The sequence below is a fragment of the Macaca nemestrina genome, chromosome 9 (assembly GCF_043159975.1).
Source record: "Macaca nemestrina isolate mMacNem1 chromosome 9, mMacNem.hap1, whole genome shotgun sequence".
NCBI classification, from domain to species: domain Eukaryota; kingdom Metazoa; phylum Chordata; class Mammalia; order Primates; family Cercopithecidae; genus Macaca; species Macaca nemestrina.
In genome coordinates, this window is record NC_092133.1 from 80,281,074 (window position 1) to 80,304,206 (window position 23,133).

Genomic DNA, 23,133 nt, shown 5'->3' on the forward strand with positions numbered 1-23,133 from the left:
AAAGATTATACATCATCTCCAGGTTACAGAAAGAATGGGGGCTCAGAGTATGGCCAAAAATAGATTATGGTGATAAGTCAGGTTAGAGTGGCAAGACAGGTTATGGAAGAGAGAGAAGAGGAGGGTTGGCTAGCAACAGCGATCCTGTTATGCAGATGTAACTTCACAGGTACTAGCCTTCAGAGAGAAAGACAGTAAATGTTTCTCTCAGACCTTTAAAGTGCTAGACTCTCAGTCTTTCCTAGATCAGACAAGGGAAGACCTTCGGAGAATGAGGGACTTTATCAATACAGACTTTTTCTACAAATGCTAATCCCTCCCACAAAAGATAGCTTTTTAGCTATTATTTTATTTCCAGCCTTTCTGAATAGTCATCTTGAACAATGTCAAGAAAATATATTTTGGAATGAAATATTTTCATTTCCTTCAGGATCACAAAATCACCTCAAATAACAACTCACTGATAGAATCATAGAGGGTGACACCAAAATTTTTTTGATGAGCCTGATATCAGAGTGAATCACAGAAGTCCTATATTCTAGGCCAATGCTCCTCAGCCTTTTATGATTGCTTCCCTAAGAATTCATTTCAGATATTTTTGCCTGATTCCCTCCCCTCTGACATCTTAATGTCGCAGCTATACTGGCACATGTGCTGTCTGCATATCCATGCATTATATATTAAAAGAGATTTTTTTTTTAATCCTTCAAGTACCAGTTTTTGCCTCCATCGCATGTTCTAGACCCAGATCCACCATTTACTTTGCTATGTTTTTGATATAGTTTGTATATTTGTCCCCACCCAAATCTTATGTTGAACTATAATCCCCGTTATTGGAGGAGGGACCTGGAAAGAAGTGACTGGATCATGGGAGTGAATTTCTTATGAATGGTTTAGCACTATCCCCTTGGTGCTGTCCTTGAAATAGTGAGTTCTCAGGAGATCTGGTCATTTAAAAGTGTGTGGCCCCTCCCCACCAACTCTCTGTCTCTTGCTCCTCCCTTTGCCATGTGATGTACCTGCCCCTCTTTGCCTTCTGCCATGACTGGAAGCTTCCTCAGACCTCCCCAGAAGCAGATGCCACTATGCTTCCTGTATAGGCTGCAGAACCATGAGCCAATTAAACCTCTTTCCTTATAAAATATTCAGCCTCAGGTATTTCTTTATAGCAGTGCAAGAACAGTCTAATACATTTTTCTTAACAAAAGCTACTATGATTTCTGAGTGTTGGTTTCCTCTTGGAAACCTGACCAGAAAGCATGGCACTATTCTCAATTTTCTGCCAATGTCTGTTCCTCCACAGATACTACCCCACTAATGATTTTGTCCTTTAGCCCACTTACAGCATTTAGTTGCACATATGTGAGGGGTATATATTGGAAAATTGTCAGTTAGGTGAATGCAAAATTGAGCTACATTTTTCTTTAAACTGCCATCGATGTCACTTTCAAGGCCCCAGTCAGTTTAGAGCAGACAGCCTATTTATTCCATTCAGCAAGCTCAGAACAGTCTGACAATTTATCTGTCAGTTTCAAGATTTATCACCATCAGTCACATTGGAGTTCAAAGTCCTTTCTCCTATCCTGGGCCCCACCTGGATTAGAAACATTTGCATTTAACAGGAGGGGAAAAGTGTAGGTTCTCTGTCCTTCCACTCTACCTCTTGGTCGTTGCATTGTCATGCAGCTGCTGTTCAGCAGAATCTACAGGGAGTAGGCCCCATGGCTTCATTGTCTTTCTGTGGCTGGCAGGATATAACTTTTGAAGTTGGCATGGTTTGATCTCTCACCCAAGCAGAGTCAAATGACTCTGCCTTGTCGTACACTAAATGGTCTGTTGGTGCCCAGCTGGGCATCTCACCCATGCGTATTTCTAGTGTCGCCTCACTACTGAGCAGCATCTCGAAGGGTGCAGACAAGCAGGTGCTTGCTCACAATCACATTCTTGTGTTTATCTAGGCCTTGGGGATTCCAAGGGAAAACAAGGCCAAGACCGGGAAGATCTTGTCCCTTTCCTACCTGCTCTGTTGTCTGCCACTTAGCAACCACATGAGAAGCAGGTGCCAGTTGATCCCTACATTCAGAAACATCTGCCACCTTCCAGGAAGAAGCACCTTCCCTTTGTTGGGAGACTCCATCAGGGAGGGCAGAGGTTAAAGCCCCAGCGAACTCCCTTTCCAACTCTGTTTCGCTCACACCACATCTTCTGATGGGAGAGCGTAGTAGGGCAAGATGACAGCATTTATTTTAACTGAAAGTAAATAAACTATTTTATCTTTTGTCCTTGGCTCTGAGTTTTCTCGACTATAACGCAGCACATCTCACTTAGCCAGCAAGTGGAGAATACGGAACTCATCAGCAGCCTGTAATAAAAACCGTGACATATATATGGTATTGGGATTCACGAATCATGTCTTTTCCTTTTTATTTACTTATTTATTTTTAAAGACAGCATCACCCTATGTTGCCCAGGCTGGCCTTAAGCTCCTGGGTTACCTCCCCCGTAACTCGGACTACATGCATATGCCACCATTCCTGGCTCGTCCTTTTCTCTCTCCTATGCTCTAAGACCTTAGAAGCAGAGAACTTAACAATTTAACACTTCAAACTAAGTTTTATGTATCTACTTCCCCTCACTTGTATCTCACCCTGTATCCTATTGCTAAATTAATGATATAATTATCCACCCAATTCAGAAGGCTTACTCAAGGAGTCTCCCTCATTCTTATCAGCTACATTTGATCAATCACTCAATCCTGCAAACTCCACTTCAGCAATATATCTCTGTCATAATCCCCTCTGTGTCTTTCTACTGGCTTAATTCCAGCCTTTATCGCCTTTTGGTTGAACAACTACAATAAATTCCTCATTAGTGTCCTGGTCCATGGAACCTCTCCCTTCCTACACTGCCACAAGAGCATATATTTTCCAACGATGTGACCAGATTCCTCCCCTGCTTCAAAATATTTGACCCCTGTGGAAACAAAAATATAAGCCCTTTACTTGAGAAAAGAAAATAGGAAATCAGACATTTTTATTCTAATATGGAGAAAATAACCTTTAATAGGAACCTTGAAGAAATCTTGAGTCATTGACTTCAAGATTTTTATTCCGGTACTGTGTTATAAATCCTTTCTCTCTGCTGATAACAAAAGTTCTAGAACAAAAGACTACCACTGAAGGAGCCAAACAGAAAACCTATTTGCTAGCTAATGAAATAGGGCATAGATGAAAAAAAATTAAATTGGTCATGCTTAATCTGTTCAGTTTCATAAGTGAGATTTCTCTAATGTTTTCCTGCCATTTTCAGTGCAAAGAGATAAGACTTGTGTTGCTGCCAGACTCTTTTATTATCCACATAGAAGGCAAGTCTTTATATTTGTCAAGGTTTACATGATTAGGAATCATAAATCACAATTAACTACTGCTTAAGAGATAAAGGTTCATGAATTTTGCATGCTGTTAATCACCTTATCACCCTTTCATGGTTTTAACCTGCTCTTTCTTCACGGTATTATCACATTATATTTTTTCTGTGTTCTGTCTCTACCAGAAAGTAAAGCCACAGAGCAAGGACTTTATTTTGTTAAAATGGTGGTTGCACACACGTGTTTGATTCATTTGTTGTTTTTTGGTTTTTGATTTTGATTTTTTGAGACTGAGTCTCCCTCTATCCCCAGGCTGGAGTGCCGCGGCGGAATCTGGGCTCACTGCAACCTCTGCCTCCCAGGTTCAAGTGATTCTCCTGCCTCAGCCTCCCAAGTAGCTGAGATTACAGGTGCCCATCATGCCCGGCAAACTTTGTATTTTTAGTAGAGATAGGGTTTGGCCAGGCTGGTCTTGAACTCCTAACCTCACATGATCCACCGGCTGTGGCCTCCCAAAGTACTGGGATTACAGGCTTGGGCCACCATGCCTGGCTGATTCATTTGTATATATTTCTAGAACACAGCTTGGTACAAAGATGAGCATTCAGTAAATATTTGTTGAAATAGAGAATGAATGAACTCCCATTCACAATAGCTTCAAAGAGAATAAAATACCTAGGTATCCAACTTACAAGGGATGTAAAGGACCTCTTCAAGGAGAATTACAAACCATTGCTCAGTGAAATAAAAGAGGAAACAAACAAATGGAAGAACATACCATGCTCATGGATAGGAAGAATCAATATCGTGAAAATGGCCATACTGCCCAAGGTAATTTATAGATTCAAGGACATCCGCATTAAGCTACCAATGACTTTCTTCATAGAATTGGAAAAAACTGCTCTAAAGTTCATATGGAACCAAAAAAGAGCCTGCATTGCCAAGACAATCCTAAGCCAAAAGAACAAAGCTGGAGGCACCACACTACCTAACTTCAAACTATACTACAAGGCTACAGTAACCAAAACAGCATGGTACTGGTACCAAAACACAGATGCAGACCAATGGAACAGAACAGAGCCCTCAGAAATAATACCACACATCTATAGTCATCTGATCTTTGACAAACCTGACAAAAACAAGAAATGGGGAAAGGATTCCCTATTTAATGAATTGTGCTGGGAAAACTGGCTAGCCATAAGTAGAAAGCTGAAACTGGATCCTTTCCTTACTCCTTATATGAAAATTAATTTAAGATGGATTAGAGACTTAAATGTTAGACTTAAAACCATGAAAACCTTAGAAGAAAACCTATACCATTCAGGATATAGGCATGGGCAAGGACTTCATGTCTAAAACGCCAAAAGCAATGGCAACAAAAGCCAAAATTGACAAATGGGATCTAATTAAACTAAAGAGCTTCTGCACAGCAAAAGAAACTACCATCAGAGTGAACAGGCAACCTACAGAATGGGAGAAAATTTTTACAATCTACCCATTTGACAAAGGGCTAATATCCAGAACCTACAAAGAAGTCAAACAAATTTACAAGAAAAAAACAAACAACCCTATCAAAAAGTGGGCAAAGGATATGAACAGACACTTCTCAAAAGAAGACATTCATACAGCCAACAGACACATGAAAAAATGCTCATCACTCGTCATTAGAGAAACACAAATCAAAACCACAATGAGATACCATCTCACACCAGTTAGAATGGCAATCATTAAAAAGTCAGGAAACAACAGGTGCTGGAGAGGATGTAGAGAAATAGGAACATTTTTACACTGTTGGTGGGACTGTAAACTAGTTCAACCATTGTGGAAAACAGTGTGGTGACTCCTCAAGGATCTAGAAGTCAAAATACCATTTGACCCAGCCATCCCATTACTGGGTATATACCCAAACAATTATAAATCATGCTGCTATAAAGACACATGCACATGTATGTTTATTGCGGCACTATTCACAATAGCAAAGACTCGGAATGAACCCAAATGTCCATCAGTGACAGACTGGATTAAGAAAATGTGGCACATATACACCATGGAATACTATGCAGCCATAAAAAAGGATGAGTTTGTGGGACACGGATGCAACTGGAAACCATCATTTTCAGCAAACTACGGCAAGAACAGAAAACCAAACACCGCATGTTCTCACTCACAGGTGGGAATTGAACAACGAGATCACTTGGACACAGAAAGGGGAACATCACACACAGGGGCCTATTGTGGGGAGAGGGGAGAGGGGAGGGATAGCATTAGGAGATATACCTAATGTAAATGACGAGTTAATCAGTGCAGCACACCAACATGGCACATGTATACATATGTAACAAACCTGCACCTTGTGCACATGTACCCTAGAACTTAAAGTATAATTTTTAAAAAATAAATAAAAATAAATAAAATCAAGAAAAAAAAAAGAAATAGAGAGTGAAAAAGAAAGTAACTCCCTTTCTTATTCCACAACTAGCGCTTCACCTATCAAATTACACGCAATGGAAACATCTTAGTCCTCAGAGCAACCCTGGGTGCCAGGCACAGGCAGCTGTCATCAGGCCTATTACACAGGTTTAGGGTGAAACTTGAAAGTGTACACGGGAAAGTAAAAAAGCAATGAAAAAACCATCTAGAAAAAAATCTTTTCTGGATTTCACGATCTAACCTTTTGCGTGAGCCCCCAGAAACCGGATGACTCCACTCAGAAGCAGTCACATTTGGAACCATATTTATCTCACAATAAATTAAGGGACAAAAAGTCCTTCAAACAGAAAGGAACGGAAAAAACGGAATAATTTTTTTTTTTTTTTTTTTTTGAGACGGAGTCTCGCTCTGTCGCCCAGGCTGGAGTGCAGTGGCCGGATCTCAGCTCACTGCAAGCTCCGCCTCCCGGGTTCACGCCATTCTCCTGCCTCAGCCTCCCGAGTAGCTGGGACTACAGGCGCCCACCACCTCGCCCGGCTAGTTTTTTGTATTTTTTTAGTAGAGACGGGGTTTCACCGTGTTAGCCAGGATGGTCTCGATCTCCCGACCTCGTGATCCGCCCGTCTCGGCCTCCCAAAGTGCTGGGATTACAGACGGAGTCTCGCTCTGTCACCCAGGCTGGAGTGCAGTGGCCGGATCTCAGCTCACTGCAAGCTCCACCTCCCAGGATTACGCCATTCTCCTGCCTCAGCCTCCAGAGTAGCTGGGACTGCAGGCGCCCGCCACCTCGCCCGGCTAGTTGTTTTTTTTTATATTTTTTAGTAGAGACGGGGTTTCACGGGGTTAGCCAGGATGGTCTCGATCTCCTGACCTCATGATCCGCCAAACGGAATAATTTTTAACTCTAACATTACTTTCTTTCAATTTTTACATAATTCTTATATCTGCGGCGAGTGAAAAAGCTAAAACAAAAGCAAAAGAGACCTCCGCTGCCCAGAACAAAGATGGCCCAGACGACTCCCATGCCCACACGCAAAATGGACGCTGATTATGACGTTCCCTGCAACAATCCTCAACTGGCCCCGCCCCACCAATTTGGAACCCCGCCTCCGTAACCCGGAACCCCTCCTCCCCCACTGTGCCCGCGTTTCCGACAGAGGCCTGCCAGTGATTGGCTAGTCGTACTATTTACCTCCTCTCGATGTTGCGTCATGCAGTGCGCTGGCGGAACTGTGAGCTTTCAGACCGTAAGGAGCGTGCTGGGAGCCCGGAAGGGAAACTACGCAGCGAAGGTGACCGGGGACCAAGGTAATGCTCCGGCTGGCTGGCGGGCGCCCGGGATCCCCGGTGCTCCTGACAGCCGCCCTCACGGGACCGCTGGGTGCGGAGGGAAGGGCTGGTAGCAGCGGTGCTGCTGGGTGCGTCAGGGCCGGCCTGCGCGTTGGGGTCGCAGTCCTGTGGGTGACCCAGTGGAGAGGGCGGCGGCCACAAGGTCCTGCTCAGGCGCGCAAGGGCTGTTCTAGTTGTGCTTCTGTCCCGGGGCAACAAGGTGCTGAGTCATCCTTGCGGCTAGGCCGTACAGCTGCTGCGCTGGTAGCGGCACCTGGGGCGCGGACAGAGGTGTTGTGGGTTGACGTGGAGGTTTGCTGCCAGGTTCTCATCCGAATCTAGCGGGCTGGGTGAACTTTCTCGGGGACCAGACACCCAAACTCATCCAATGCTCACGGAGGCATAAGCCCTTGGATTAGGGTCGGTAGTATTTTCCCCATTTTGTAGCAAAGACATCTGAGTCTTAGAGATCCACACCCCTCACAAGGTCAATTCTAACGTGTCAGAAGTGGGATTCCCACTCTGTGCTGTTAGGCCACATGGAGGTCACTCTGAGCTGGACCTCTTCGGCCCCACCCAGTGGACTGAGTACTGAGAAAGATACAGGACAGCCATAGGTTGAGATGATGTAATGGCACGAAAGTTCCAAAAGCGCTGGGTGTTTTCCCAAAGGCCAGGTGCCGAGTATTAAGATCCTTCAGTTCAGTTGCAGAGCTCGGAGGACGCTCGGGTATCTTAAAACAATAGTTCTTAGCTTTTGGAGTGTTCGTTAAAACACATATCCTTGGTCCTATTCCTAGAGCTAGAATCATTAGGAGCAAAGAAAGACGCAGGAGCCTACATTTTAAGATGCGTCCGGGTCACTTTCAAGCAGGTAGTCCGAGGGTCAACGCTGTAGTCTGAACACTGGGAATCGTTATGTTACAGATGGGGAAATGGACCCAGAAGAATATCACTTGCCTGAAATTCACTACAAATCATTGGCAGAGATGTGCTGGTAGCCCCAGTTGGTTTGCACTTGTCATTTCATTCTGACCTATCATAGTCACCTCACTGTAGCATTACAGAAACACTATCCGCTGACTTCTGGTTGACCACCCATCTAGTATAATGTGCCCTGGAGCTAAGATAATCCAGTTTTTAGCATGCTTTTCTTTTGAAGACACCATTGAGGGAGTCTAATGTAAGGGAAACCTAGTTGGTAACCGATTTTACTTTGAAAGACTAAATGTCCTTTACGCATTATAGTAGGACATATAGAATAGGTTAACTTAGAATATTTTTATATCTTATGTTGAAGGAAAGTATTATTTGGTATGATTAGCTGAAATTCATATAGTTGGCTTCTTTTAATATCTTTTAGCTTTGTAATGCAGAAGAGCTATTCATGTCTCTTTAGATGACACTATTTCTCTGACCAAACGTTATGTAGATTCTTTTCAATTTTCCCACTGGATACTGGTATGAATCTTAAGCCAAAACTACATTTGTAGAAGCCATCATAGACCCGGGTGTAATCACATCCAGTTAACAGCCATTCTGTGTTAACACGTAATTTTTGAAATCATCTATTTTATTATTGGTCAAACTGGGACTTAAACCTAATTTGTTCCTCCATCCTCAGCTGTGTTCTCTGGGATGGGTTTCTTGCATTACCAAGGGATGATTGGGCAAAGAATTCATCGCTGAAAATTAAAAAGGTGGCTGTATTTCCTTTTCTACTAAAAAATAGTTTGTTCCTTCTTGACTCTGACTCTCATATGTCCTTCTCTTTATTGGTTAGTGGATTGTTTTATGTTCTTTTTGTTGTTTTTGCCTTTTTTTTACTAGCATTTCAGATCTGCTTGGTAGACCTGGTGCACCACCACCATGTTGGCTGCAAGGCTTGTGTGTCTCCGGACACTACCTTCTAGGGTTTTCCACCCAACTTTCACCAAGGCCTCCCCTGTTGTGAAGAATTCCATCACGAAGAATCAATGGCTGTTAACACCCAGCAGGGTAAAGATAATCTGAATGTTTTTATATTGCTGCTTTTTCCATTTGTGCCCTTTCTTTTTGGCAGAGTGTGGCTGCTCTGCCTTTAGTGTGTTATACGTCAATTGGCCCTGATAATATCCCTGTCAGCTCTTTCTCCCCATTAGTTTGTATCATTCTGGTCCCTCCTTATCCCATATGAAAAAGAAAATGAATTTCTGTAACTTTGCTTTTGCTTACAGCTTCTGGAGTTTCTCATTTAGAAAATTTAGAGTACATTGTGAGGGATTGAGAGTTATGTGGTGTAACGGAGATCCTGGAGCACATAGTCAGAAGTTTAAGAACCCAGGGATATTACCAGTTGGCCAATAGCTTATTAATAAATTATTGAAGAAATTATCTTTTATTTAGATTGATAATATCTGTCAGATTAGATGAAGGGATGGCCTACCCCTCCACACCTGTGGGCGTTTCTCGTTAGGTGGAACGAGAGACTTGAGAAAAGAAATGACACAGAGACAAAGTAGAGAGAAAGTAAAAATGGGCCCAGGGGATCGGCACTCAGCATACAGAGGACCCACGCCGGCACTGGTCTCTGAGTTCCCTAGTATTTATTGATAATTATCTTTACCATCTTAAAGATAAGGGAGTGGTAGGATAATAGGATCATTGTAAGGAGAAAATCAGCAGTAAGACATGAATAAAGTTCTCTGTGACATGAATAAGTTTAAAGGAAACTGCTCTGCCTTGATATGCATATGCAAACATCTCCATAAACCTTTTAGCAGCATTGCACCAGCAAGTCCCACCTTTTGCCCTAAGGCGGTTTTCTCCTATCTCAGTAAACAGAGCATATAATCGGATTTTACACCAAGATGTTCCATTGCCCAAGGACGGGCAGGAGACAGATGCTTTTCTCTATCTCAACTGCCAACAACTGCCAAGAGGCCTTCTTTCCTCTTGTACTAGTCCTCCTCAGCACAGACCCTTCACGGGTGTCAGGCTGGGGGACGATCAGGTCTTTCCCTTCCCACGAGGCCGTATTTCAGACTATCACATGGGGAGAAACCTTGGACAATACCTAGCTTTCCTAGGCAGAGGTCCCTGCAACCTTTGGCAGTGTGCGTGTCCCTGGGTACTTGAGACTAAGAGAATGGTGATGACTTTTAACCAGCAAGCTGCCTTCAGGCACTTGTTTAACAAGGCACATCCTGCACAGCCCAAAATCCGTTAAACCTTGAGTCACCACAGCACATGTCTGTTGCAAGGACAAGGTTGGGGGTAGGGTCACAGATTAACAGCATCTCAAATGCAGAACAAAATGGAGTCTCTTATGTCTACTACTTTCTATATAGACATAGTAACAGTCTGATCTTTCTTTTTTCCCCCCATATTAGAAAGAAACCCATCTTTATAATAGATTTATGTTCTAGCATTCAAATTATAAGGTTTAAAGTGAGGTAATGAGGACAATATACAGAAGCTAGAAGGAGACTTTTTCTCTTTTAAATTAACTGTTCCGCTGTTGAAAAAGAGCCAAAATGGAGGTAGTAGTCTTTCTTCCTCTTGGCTTTGTGTTAAGGAAAGATGCCTTTCTTGAGTGCATATCCCAGATGACGAAATATAGCTAATAATGCTTATAGAATGCATTTCTTAAAAATGCTAATAGATTCTCATCTTGATATTTGGTTAGGATTTAAAATAAATAATTCTAGGTATGTAAATCTATAGCTTGTAAAAGAAACAGTTTTTCTGAAATTGAAACTAAGAAGAATATAATGAATTACTACCAAAGGTAGAGCCCAGGAAAGGTATACATTTACTTATTTAGTTTTACATTTAGTTTTTTAAGTTGGCTAATAAATTTTCATAGTGAAGTTACGTATATAGAAAGTACCAACTTTCTTTAACTAGAGTTTTCTAATGTAAAGAGATCTTGCATTTTATTTTACTGATGTCTATTTTCATGTGGGTGGTCCATGTCTTTGTTTGCATGTGTGTGTCAGGAATATGCCACCAAAACAAGAATTGGGATGCGGCGTGGGAGAACTGGTCAAGAACTCAAAGAGGCAGCATTTGAACCATCGATGGAAAAAATATTTAAAAGTAGGTGGCTGTCTTATTTTTTAACCTAGAATCTATGGATATGTTTTAAGAGGTCCATGAACAACTTTCTAAAAACATATGTGTATTTGTGTGTGTATTTGTGCATTTTCTGGGAAGACCACATCATTATTCTGAGATCTGACAATCCAGCAAAGTTTGGTACTTTGCACTGGATTCAGTGGTTATCAGTCATACTTATTCCAGTGGAAATTTTACTTTCCCTTTTTTTAAAGAAAAGGATTATTAGGCCGGGCGCGGTGGCTCAAGCCTGTAATCCCAGCACTTTGGGAGGCCGAGACGGGCGGATCACGAGGTCAGGAGATCGAGACCATCCTGGCTAACACGATGAAACCCCGTCTCTACTAAAAGATACAAAAAACTAGCCGGGCGAGGTGGCGGGCGCCTGTAGTCCCAGCTACTCTGGAGGCTGAGGCAGGAGAATGGCGTGAACCCAGGAGGCGGAGCTTGCAGTGAGCCGAGATCCGGCCACTGCACTCCAGCCTGGGCGGCAGAGCGAGACTCCGTCTCAAAAAAAAAAAAAAAAAAAAAAAAAGGATTATTAATATGCCATAGTCCAAAAGGTATAGTCTGTTGAGAAAGTTCATTTTAAGTGTGTAGAATCCTCATTCAAGCATATAATATTTGTATATGTTTCAGATTAGGAATAAATTGCCAACACATAGATGTTAGTAAAAGCCTAGCTGTCCAAGAAGAGTCCTTTAACTGACTGCTCACATAGGGCCTCAGGAGGCAGTACTTTAACGTATTGCCAGCTTGGTTCAGTTTGGATATCAGCTTCGCAAGTTCAGAAACTAGATTGTTAATCATCCTAAAGCTATTCAAAGAATACCACTGCTCCTTAATAATCTTACAAAATGTCTTTACAATGGGAGAGAGCCCTAATCAGTATCCTTCAGGTCATTTCTTTCTGATTTGACCCTAGAGACCAAATCATGCAAATTATGTAGTGACAGCCTGGTATAATATTCTTAGTAAACGGATTAGACTAAAAGAATAAGATGCACTTTATGAATACCTCTGTTGAGTTAGAGTTGATAAGTTAGTTGTCTGTCAGTACTCTAAAACAGGAGCCTCCTCTCATTTGATTCTGCTGCATAAACACTGATTATATTTTCTTTCTGTTTTTTCTTGATTTCCATGTAAAGCATCATTTGTGTTAATACCAGGCAGTGTGGTATGACTGTTAACATTTCCTTCTCATTTTTTACTTTCCATGAATGTCATGTGAATATACTTCAGCCTCTTATTAGTAAAATAGTGTGTGTCACAGAAGTAGCTCCACATCTACAGACATACTGCCCCCTCAAATATTGTTGGAGTGAGGTTGAAGATTCACCAAGTCTGATTCTTTCTTTTTGGTACTGATTTTTATACCTTTGTGTCAGGAGTGTTTTTTTCCTACTGGTTACCTAACATTGAGGCAGTTTCTGTGCCCCATATGCACTGATTATGGCTGTTATTAAATATGATACATTATTTGATTCCCTTCATAAGTATTTTAAAGGCTTTGTCCAGATGTGCCAGTACTAACCTGCATTTCCTTCTGTGTTCTGCAGTTGATCAGATGGGAAGATGGTTTGTTGCTGGAGGGGCTGCTGTTGGTCTTGGAGCATTGTGCTACTATGGGTTGGGACTGTCTAATGAGATTGGAGCTATTGAAAAGGCTGTGTAAGTAAATTGTTTTAAGTAAATTGTTCCTAAACAACTCCAACCTCAAAACAAAAATTCCGGTTTTCTTTTCATTCCTATCTTTAGTCACTTTGGAATGTTTTGTGTCCAGTCTTTGTGTATACACATAAATAAAGAATCTCTTCTTGCTTGTTTGACATTTATTTATTCAAATCTAAATAAAAATCTTTTAGCAAGGTTATATGTATTTAAGTAAGGAGAAAATACGTTGTTGTTTGGTTTTTTGTTTGTTTGTTTGTTTGTTTGTTTTGAGAAGGAGTCTCGCTCTGTCACCCAGGCTGGAGTGCAGTGGTGCGATCTCAGCTCACTGCAATTTCCGCCTCCCAGGTTCAGGCAATTCTCCTGCCGCAGGCTCCTGAGTAGCTGGGACTACAGGTGCCCGCCGCCACGCCCAGCTATTTTTTGTGTCTTTAGAGATGGGGTTTCACCATGTTGGCCAGGGTGGTCTCGATCTCCTGACCTCTGGTGATCCACCCACTTCGGCCTCCCAAAGTGCTGGGGTTACAGGTGTGAGCCACTGCACCCAGCCAAAAATATGTTGTTTTTTATATGTGCTTGTATGTTTTATCTCATTTAATCCTTATAGTAATTCCCAGGTATGCATAATTATCATGATTATTTCCATGATAAATGAAGTGAATAAAATTTAAAGTAGAAAATGATTTATCACGAGGTCGCCCACCTAATATATGACTCAACCAGAAATCAAATCTGTAATTTTATAAATTAATCATGTCATGTTTCTTACAGAATTTGGCCTCAGTATGTGAAGGATAGAATTCATTCCACCTATATGTACTTAGCAGGGAGTGTTGGTTTAACAGCTTTGTCTGCCATAGCAATAAGCAGAACGCCTGTTCTCATGAACTTCATGATGAGAGGCTCTTTGGTGGTAAGTCAGCTGTTTTTGTTTTCCTTTTTCATCTGAAGATCAAAAGATTAGATAAAATATATTGGAGGGAAGGGGGTATTAAATGGAAAGAACACTGGATTGAACAAGTTTTTGTTCAAATAATGTATGAATTACAGGTTGAGCATCCCTAATTTAAAATCCAGAAATGCTCCAAAATCTAAAACATTTGTGGTGCCAACATGATGCTCAAAGAAAATTGTAGCACTTCACATTTTGGGTTTTTGGATTAGGGATCCTGAACCCTAACAACAATGAAGTATAATGATAAATAGTCTGAAATCTGAAGTCTGAAACACTTCTGGTCCCAAGCATTTCTGATGAGGGATACTCAGCCTGTATTAGTGCAGCTGAGATAAAGTAGGAAGTTCATTCTGGGTAGGTCAGCTGTTATTCTTTATTAAACATGTATTCTAATAATACCGGAGGAGTTAGAAATAAAACTTACAGGGACAATGTTCTTGTCTAGCAGCAGATAGCAAACAGCCTCTAATTTATAGCAGTTTACTAAAAAAAAAAAAAAAAAGCAAATGCAAAATCATCTTAGAAGTCAGACGGAAATGCCCAGTACAAAAACCTAGGCATTTTCTGCAGTTAAGGGTAGAATAGTGTTGCTGCTACTATTCCTAAGATTCTTGACCTTATAGAAGATTTTTATATTTAATGAGTTTCTCTAGAGCCCTTGTTATTTTGCTAGATACGAGAATTTGAATATGTGTGCCCTATTCTGCTATTTGGTAGAAGAGATGAACTGGAATAAGTGGCACAGATATGCAGTAAGAAAGTGCAAAGTCAGTCGAGAGTTTCTGTCTTGAACAGTTAGGCAAGGTCCATGAAGGAGACGTTTATTTAATCAGGGTTGTTGAAGGCTAACATGTTTCGTTTATTTTAGAGTAGACAAGAGGGCCAAGTGTAGTGGCTCACACCTGTAATCCCAGCATTCTGGGAGGCTGAGGCAGGAAGATTGCTTGAGCCTAGGAATTTGAGACCAACCTGGGCAATGTAGTGAGACACTGTTGGTAATTTTTAAATAAATACAAAGTTTTAAAAATTTAAAAAAAAATTTAAGTAGACAAGGGCAGTCCAATTTTACCAGTTTAAGCGAAGAGGAGGTAGGAAAACCTAATTTTAGAGGTGACTTGCAATCCCATTAGAGGGAAGTTCAAGTGTTTGGGGTCTGGATGTTGAAGAAGATATGGTTAGAAAGGGTATGATTGTCAAGCTGAGGAGAGAACCTAAGCAGTCGGAGGCCATTGGAGATACTGGAACAACAAAAGCGTGATTTATATTTGAGTTTTTAGAACCAATGTGGAAGGGACGTGGAGCAGCTGTACCAGCTGTGCCTTTGTAAGATCTGAAACGAGGGATGATAAGAACCTGAACTAGAGCAGAGTGTGAGACTGGAGGGGAAGGAGAGTTGGGAGAGTTCATGTAACACTGATTCCCCACCTAGGGACCAAAATCCATAATATTTTCACTGTATTATACTTTACTAAAGGATAGCTGTTAACAGTAGCATAGCCATTTGGACATTTATGTATTTTTAGGATGATGCTTTTCACATAGATGCCATCAATCTCCCAGCCCAGAGGTTCACAAAGGCCGATAATGTTCTCACTGGGGATGTCAGTTTTAATCAAAAGCAAATAATTTAAAACAATACTTTTGTAATAAACATGGCAATATTTACCTAAAATTTTAGGCTCTAAAATGAGGCTTCAAAGAAGTTTTGTGTTTGGGCCATATCCCAGTCCCTTCTGGACAAAAGATTACCCTCTTCCACTGTTAGTAATACAGAAAATACTCGGGAAGGCCAAAGACAAGTGTTACAGAGATGAAGATGTAACCTTTTGGGTGTGACAGACATATATATACAAATACACACATAGACATGCAGATAATGTCAAAGTTTGTCCCAAGTGCTTCTGAGGAGAGGTATCTGATCTTGCTCCTGGGTAACCAGGGTACCTACTAGAAAAAGCTTTTGAGATGATGAGACAATACTTCAGTAAGTCGACCAGATATGGAAGGGAGGTATTCTTAGGCATGATGGACTGAATTAAGGAGGCTGAAACTTTGGGGCATGTTGGCAGCCCTGCCAGTTCAGTGTGGTTGGAATGAAGAGTTTGGAGTGAGACTAGATGATAAAAGATCTTTAACAAATTTTTTTTTTTTTTTTTTTTTTGAGACGGAGTCTCGCTCTGTCGCCCAGGCTGGAGTGCAGTGGCGCGATCTCGGCTCACTGCAAGCTCCGCCTCCCGGGTTCACACCATTCTCCTGCCTCAGCCTCCCGAGTAGCTGGGACTACAGGCGCCCACAACCGCGCCCAGCTAATTTTTTGTATTTTTAGTAGAGGCGGGGTTTCACCGTGGTCTCGATCTCCTGACCTTGTGATCCGCCCGCCTCGGCCTCCCAAAGTGCTGGGATTACAGGCGTGAGCCACCGCACCCGGCCACATCTTTAACAAATTTAATTGCAGTAAATATCCCAAAAGTGCTGCCCACAGAGTATGTGTGAAATAGTTTGTAGTAATTATTTCTCATTAGAAAATGGTGGAGTGGAGCTTGATAATGCTTTTCTTTTCTCTTTAATGTTTTTTAAAAATAGACTAGGTCTCTATGTTTGCCTAGGCTTGGCTCGAATTCCTGGGCTCAAGTGATCCTCTCACCTCAGCTTGACAAGTAACTGACACTACAGGCACATACCGCCGCACCCAGCTCAGTATGCTTTTTTGTGTTAAGATTTTCCCATTCTTGGCAAAACCAACTGTTTTGTTTACCTGTACTTTATATTAGAGGTTGAATATTTGATGTTCATGGGTGAGACAGATGATACAGGTGAGTGAGGAGGCCTGGTGTGTCACACAGGAGATTGTTGACATCTAGAGGTTACTGACATCTAGAGTAGCCTTCTCAACTAAAACCATTCACCATGGTTTTGTTTTTTTTTTTTTTTTTTTTTTTTTTTTACATAGTTTGCCAAACAAAACATCTGTGGCCTGATTCCAAGGGCTACAGGTTTGCAATCTCTGATTTAAATTTCTTGAAGATGAGCACTGTCTTTTTTCCATTACATATTAGTACATTTCTTGTCATACACAAGGAATATTTAAATATTATAACACTGGAAATCTAAGATAGGCAAAGAAAAGGAATGAGGACCAAATTAACCATAAACCTGGAAGGGTAGAAGTATAGAATCTTATTTCTCATTTTTCTTTTCCATGTGCTGTGATATCTACTTTCTATTTTTCAAGTCTTCATTTAGCAGATATGGAGTTCAAAGCTATGTGCTATATATATTTTCTTTTTTTAAATTAATTTGTAAGCTTGACTGATTTTAAAGAAATCCTATTTGTGCTATACAAAAATATATTTTTTAATTAAGAGTTAATTATCTTGGGATCCCTAACGGGTTTTTGTTTCACCTCTGCCCAACAAGAATAAAATTGTTAAAAGATGTGATACCAGTCCAAGCTTAAGACATGCATTTGAAGCTGTCTGCAAAACCTCATATATGGCAGTAGGGGGCACTCATGCTAACTTAGCCAAAACTGTGAAATAAACCCAGAGCTTTTAATGTGGCAGAAAAATAAAAGCTTTGATTTTTTTTTTTTTTTTTTTTTTTTTTTTGAGATGGAGTCTCTCTCTGTTGCCCAGGCTAGAGTGCAGTGGCACAATCTTGGCTCATTGTAACCTCCACCTCCCCGGTTCAAGTGATTTTCCTGCCTCAGCCTTCCAAGTAGCTGGGACTACAGGCATGCACCACTGCACCTGGCTACTTTTTGTATTTTTAGTAGAGACAGGATTTCACCTTGTTAGCCAGGCTGGTCTCGAACTCCTGACCTCAGGTGATCCATCCGCCCCAGCCTCCCAAAGTGCTGGGATTGCAGGCATGAGCCACCACACCTGACTTTAAGCTTTGATTTATTATCTTTAACATTTTTACAACTAATGTATTAGAAATAACTAATTGGACTTCAAACCTGTGGGTTTCTGCTTTGTTTTCATATAAGGATCAGTTTTTCTTAATAGTACTTGTCTTTCAGACAATTGGTGTGACCTTTGCAGCCATGATTGGAGCTGGAATGCTGGTACGATCAATACCATATGACCAGAGCCCAGGCCCAAAACATCTTGCCTGGTTGCTACATTCTGGTATGTTCTGTTTTAAATTGTTATGAGACAACCTTGACTACTACCTTTTTTTAGGTGGCTCTTCCCAATTGTAAATGACCTACATGGAATTTAAACCTCATGTTTAGAAAACACAATTTTCTTCAGTCATTACTGGCTGCCTTTTTGCCAGACCTTTGCTTCGAAAGGTTGATTTTGCTCCTAAGACCATGGACATCTTCAATACGAAACTTGGTGTCTTTTGACAGTCTAATATATGCAGAGATTGACTTCTGTGTGTTTTGTTCAATACCAGGAGGGCTTTATATCTAGTACGCATCATTTGAGAGTTGTTTTTGTCTGGTATATTTAGAAAAATTAAAAACTGAGGATAGAGAAAGTTGTGCTAACAATGTTGCTGCAAAATACAAAAAACTGAGAGGAGTCCTAATAGAAGTGTTCTGTGTAGAAATTTCACCCACTGTTTTGCCTAGAGCAAAAAGTATTTTTAAATTATTCATCATTATGAGATAGTATACCTTATTAACCATACAGCTTGATCTAAAAATGTTACTCTAGTCTGTGAGGTAAACTGCATTTAAGTAAAAGGTAACTTATTCTGCTTAACACTGAAATAATGCATTATCTAAGATTTTTTTCAGTTAAGGAGTTCCTTTACCTTGGTTAAATTATTGGTAAAATTTTTACTGTAATTTTTATGAAATTATTTATAAATATCTGACAACTAAAATTATTTATAAGCTATTAGCAATCCTTATTATGTAAAGCAACAGCAGTGTCTGTCTTAGAAGTTCCCACACTTTATCATCGTATGCTTTTCGCTTTTGATAGTAGTAGGATTGACCTTGAGTTACTTGTTTTAAGCTTCTTTATCTGAATTATATGAATGTTGTAGAAACTAGTGGTAAGATCAGATTCAAACAGCTGCATGGAATTCGATGGTTATTAAATAAGTAGTGTTTGCTTATGAGTGTGATTGATTAGGAATAGTGTTAATGTTGTGATACAGAATTTGAGTAGTCACCAGTTTGGGTTGTAGAATTTGGTGGGGGTAGTATCATCTAAAAGGCAGAACTTTTTGAATCATAGTGCTTAAACAGTAAGGTATAATATAAAGTGGCATGTTAGAAGTGATATTTTCCTTTTGCTTGTTATTTAGTAAATACTTAATGAGCACTTGCTCTTTCTCCAGGTGTGATGGGTGCAGTGGTGGCTCCTCTGACAATATTAGGGGGTCCTCTTCTCATCAGAGCTGCATGGTACACAGCTGGCATTGTGGGAGGCCTCTCCACTGTGGCCATGTGTGCCCCCAGTGAAAAGTTTCTGAACATGGGTGCACCCCTGGGAGTGGGCCTGGGTCTCGTCTTTGTGTCCTCACTGGGTAAGCTGCTATGTTTTAACACTTAATTCTTGGTGCATAGTTTCTTGTAACCTGAAATACTCCAATATCCTAATTGACCGAGTCATTTATTTTAAAAGTTTTTTTAAAGATTGATGCTAATTTGACTGGATTTTACTATTGGCATCATATAAAAATCATGGCAACATGGTCAACCATTATTACTGGCTTTACCAAATACATCTAAAATGGGAAAGTTGGTCTGGAGAACATGAATATTGTTCTGGTGCGATGCAAGAACCTTCCTGTGAAATGGGCAAGTGGCTCATTGGAGGAATGAGTATCATGGATTTTGAACTAATATAAATAAGATTAGACAGTACGTATACCCAGATGTCGTCTTACCTGCACAGTATACCAAGGAGATTTTTTTTAAGTAATATAAATCATAAACTCAGTTATTCGAAATCCTTTTTTAAAAAAATCTTAATTGTTTTTGCATTTTGATTTCAGGATATATGTTTCTTCCACCTACCACTGTGGCTGGTGCCACTCTTTACTCAGTGGCAATGTATGGTGGATTAGTTCTTTTCAGCATGTTCCTCTTGTATGATACCCAGAAAGTAATCAAGCGTGCAGAAGTGTCACCAGCGTATGGAGTTCAAAAATATGATCCCATTAACTCGTAAGTAATGCTTTTTACTTAACACTGTTTTCTCTGTCACATAAGGATGCTTGTGTGTATTTGATCTGTTTTGTTTTATGGCCGTATTAGTTTTCTAGGGATACTGTTAACAAAGTATCGCAAACTAGGTGGCTTAAAACAAAACTTGATTCTCTTGTAGTTCTGGAGGCCAGAAATCTAAACTCAAGGTGTTAGCAGGGTTGTACTTCTGAGGGCCCTGAGGGAAAATCTGTTCCCTGCCTCTCAGCTTCTTGTTACTGCTGGCAGTCCTTGACATTCCTTGGCTTGTAGATGGATCATTCAGTCTCTGCCTCCATCTTCACATCGTGCTCTACCTGTGTACCGGAGCTTAGGATTTCATCATATTTTGTTGTGGGGGCGGAGGAGGGTCACAGCTTAAACCACACCAATGGCTTTGTCAGATTTCCTATTTTTTGTTGCAGTTTGGTCTGTTCTGTTTAGTAAACTATCCAAAAAACCTCTGATTATATTGCAACTTAGTGCATTCTATTATCAGAATATTTTGTCTATTTTTGTGAGCCAGCCTCAGGGTACAATAAATAACGTGCTCTTATTGGTTAGTTAATTTTGTTAGTGTATTTTGCAGACTTTAAAACTGAAGAAATGTATTAGTCAAGTATTTATTGGAAAAGGTATATAATTGACTTGCAATTTTTAATAGAAAAGCCTATTTTATACTTCTAGAAATTAGAAACTCTTCAGTATAAAGATTCTAGTTTCAGAGATAGGCAACTTTAGTTGGCATTGTTATTATGGTTTTTTTTTTCTTTTTTCTTGGAGTCTACCAAAGTAGGTTATTTTTTTTAAACAATTTTCTTGAGTCAGTTTCATTGTGTCTCACATTTTTTTAAAAGTAATTTGATTGGCCGGGCGCGGTGGCTCAAGCCTGTAATCCCAGCACTTTGGGAGGCCGAGATGGGTGGATCACGAGGTCAGGAGATGGAGACCATCCTGGCTAACACGGTGAAACCCCATCTCTACTAAAAAATACAAAAAAAAACTAGCCGGGCGAGGTGGCGGGCGCCTGTAGTCCCAGCTACTCGGGAGGCTGAGGCAGGAGAATGGCGGGAACCCGGAAGGCAGAGCTGCAGTGAGCTGAGATCCGGCCACTGCACTCCAGCTTGGGCGACAGAGCGAGACTCCGTCTCAAAAAAAAAAAAAAAAAAAGGCCGGGCGCGGTGGCTCAAGCCTGTAATCCCAGCACTTTGGGAGGCCGAGACGGGCGGATCACGAGGTCAGGAGATCGAGACCATCCTGGGTAATACGGTGAAACCCCGTCTCTACTAAAAATACAAAAAACTAGCCGGGCGAGGTGGCGGGCGCCTGTGGTCCCAGCTACTCGGGAGGCTGAGGCAGGAGAATGGCGGGAACCCGGGAGGCGGAGCTTGCAGTGAGCTGAGGTCCGGCCACTGCACTCCAGCCCCGGGACAGAGCAAGACTCCGTCTCAAAAAAAAAAAAAAAAAAGTAATTTGATTTTCTTTATCTAAAAATAAAACTTAATGTAAAAAAGTTGCTATAAAGCTTACAGATCTGTGGAAGTTTTCTTTAGGGGGTGAAGTGGGTCTTTTATATTAAAAAATGCCAGACTTGTGTCTAACAGGTTTTAATAAAAGTGTTTCTTTGGTCTTGTTTTGATTATTTCATTGTCTGCCACCTAGTTTTCTTTGCAAGTTGATATATGCAGAGTGTCAGAGAACAAAATAATGATTTTTTTTAAACTGCTCTTTAACATTTAAAAGATGAGTCTGCCAAAAGGAAGACCTTAACTATTTTCTGGTCTAGGATTTCATTAGTTGGCAGTTAAACATCTTATTTTTAATTTCCATTTTATATCACTAAGACAAATAGTATTGCTTTTTTTCTTTTGTATATTAAGAATTCATCATCGCTATTAGAATTGCATCATATGTAATGGGCATAATTTTCTTTTCTAGGATGCTGAATATCTACATGGATACATTAAATATATTTATACGAGTTGCAACTATGCTAGCAACTGGAAGCAACAGAAAGAAATGAAGTGACTCAGCGTCTGGCTTCTCTGCTACATCAAACATCTTGCTTGTTTAATGGGGCAGATATGCATTAAATAGTTTGTACAAGCAGCTTTCATTGAAGTTTAGAAGATAAGAACATGTCATCATGTTTAAATGTTCCAGTAATGTGATGCCTCAGGTCTGCTTTTTTTTCTGGAGAATAAATGCAGTAATCGACTCCCAAATAAGCACACGCATTTTCAATTCTCATGTTTGAGTGATTTTAAAACGTAGTGAATGTATCATGAGAATGTAAATGTGTTTTCTGCTTTAAAATTTAGTAGGTTTGCTAAGTAGGTAAAATTTAGCAAACTTGTGTTTGCATAGTTTTTGGAGTGCAGAATATTGTAATTAATGTCATAAGTGATTTGGAGCTTTGGTAAAGGGACCAGAGAGAAGGAGTCACCTGCAGTCTTTTTTAAAAATACTTAGGTCTTATCACGTATGTGATTGATTAGTGAGGAGCCAGTAAGAAACACCTGGGTATTTGGAAACAAATGATCATTGTTACATTCATCTGCTGAACTTAACAAAACTGTTAATCCTGAAACAGACACAGATGATGCATTCCCCTGCTGTTGCTTCTCAGTGCTGTCTTTCCAATACAGATGTGGTCATGTTTGACTTGTTAGGAAAGTACAGAATGTTAATCATACAGAGAATCCTTGATGGAATTATATATGTGTGTTTTACTTTTGAATGTTACGAAAGGAAATAACTTTAAAACTATTCTCAAGAGAAAATATTCAAAGCATGAAGTATGTTGCTTTTTCCAGAATACAAATAGTATACTCATGATTGCTAAGTGTTTTTTATTTTTGCATATTTATTGAACTGTCTAATTGAATACAGCTTGCTTTTGTCATCTCTTCAAGCTTTGAAGCCTTTATAGAAAAGCCTGTTTGTGGCTTACACTTGAAATTATGAAAGCAGTTTTTCTCCTAAGACTTTTGGTTTCTTGCATTCCCTCTAAGACTAAGCACTAAAAAGCAAAGCACACAGAACTAATTCTGTCTTAATGAAATATATCAACCCAAAAGCTTAATGAGGGAAATTCTTCATTAGTTTCCCCTAGCAGAATTTTACTTC

General features: G+C 40.4%; 1 protein-coding gene and 1 long non-coding RNA gene across 2 annotated transcripts in view; one reads left to right on the forward strand and one right to left on the reverse strand.

Annotated features, from left to right (window-relative positions):
- Window positions 1-6,880, reverse strand: part of LOC139356288 (uncharacterized) — a 36,856-nt gene extending 29,976 nt beyond the window's left edge. The window contains exon 1 of the long non-coding RNA XR_011607872.1: window positions 6,782-6,880. This is a non-coding gene — a long non-coding RNA (uncharacterized lncRNA). The remainder of the gene's footprint in view (window positions 1-6,781) is intronic.
- An 86-nt stretch (window positions 6,881-6,966) lies between these two features.
- On the forward strand, window positions 6,967-22,842 carry LOC105496000 (growth hormone inducible transmembrane protein). The gene is made up of 9 exons (XM_011766026.2): window positions 6,967-7,105; window positions 8,957-9,124; window positions 11,107-11,206; window positions 12,784-12,895; window positions 13,667-13,808; window positions 17,875-17,983; window positions 19,155-19,343; window positions 19,815-19,986; window positions 21,943-22,842. Exons 2-9 carry the CDS (start codon window positions 8,996-8,998, stop codon window positions 22,025-22,027), a joined length of 1,038 nt encoding a protein of 345 aa, XP_011764328.2. The 5' UTR covers window positions 6,967-7,105; window positions 8,957-8,995; the 3' UTR covers window positions 22,028-22,842.
- Window positions 22,843-23,133: the final 291 nt, after the last annotated feature.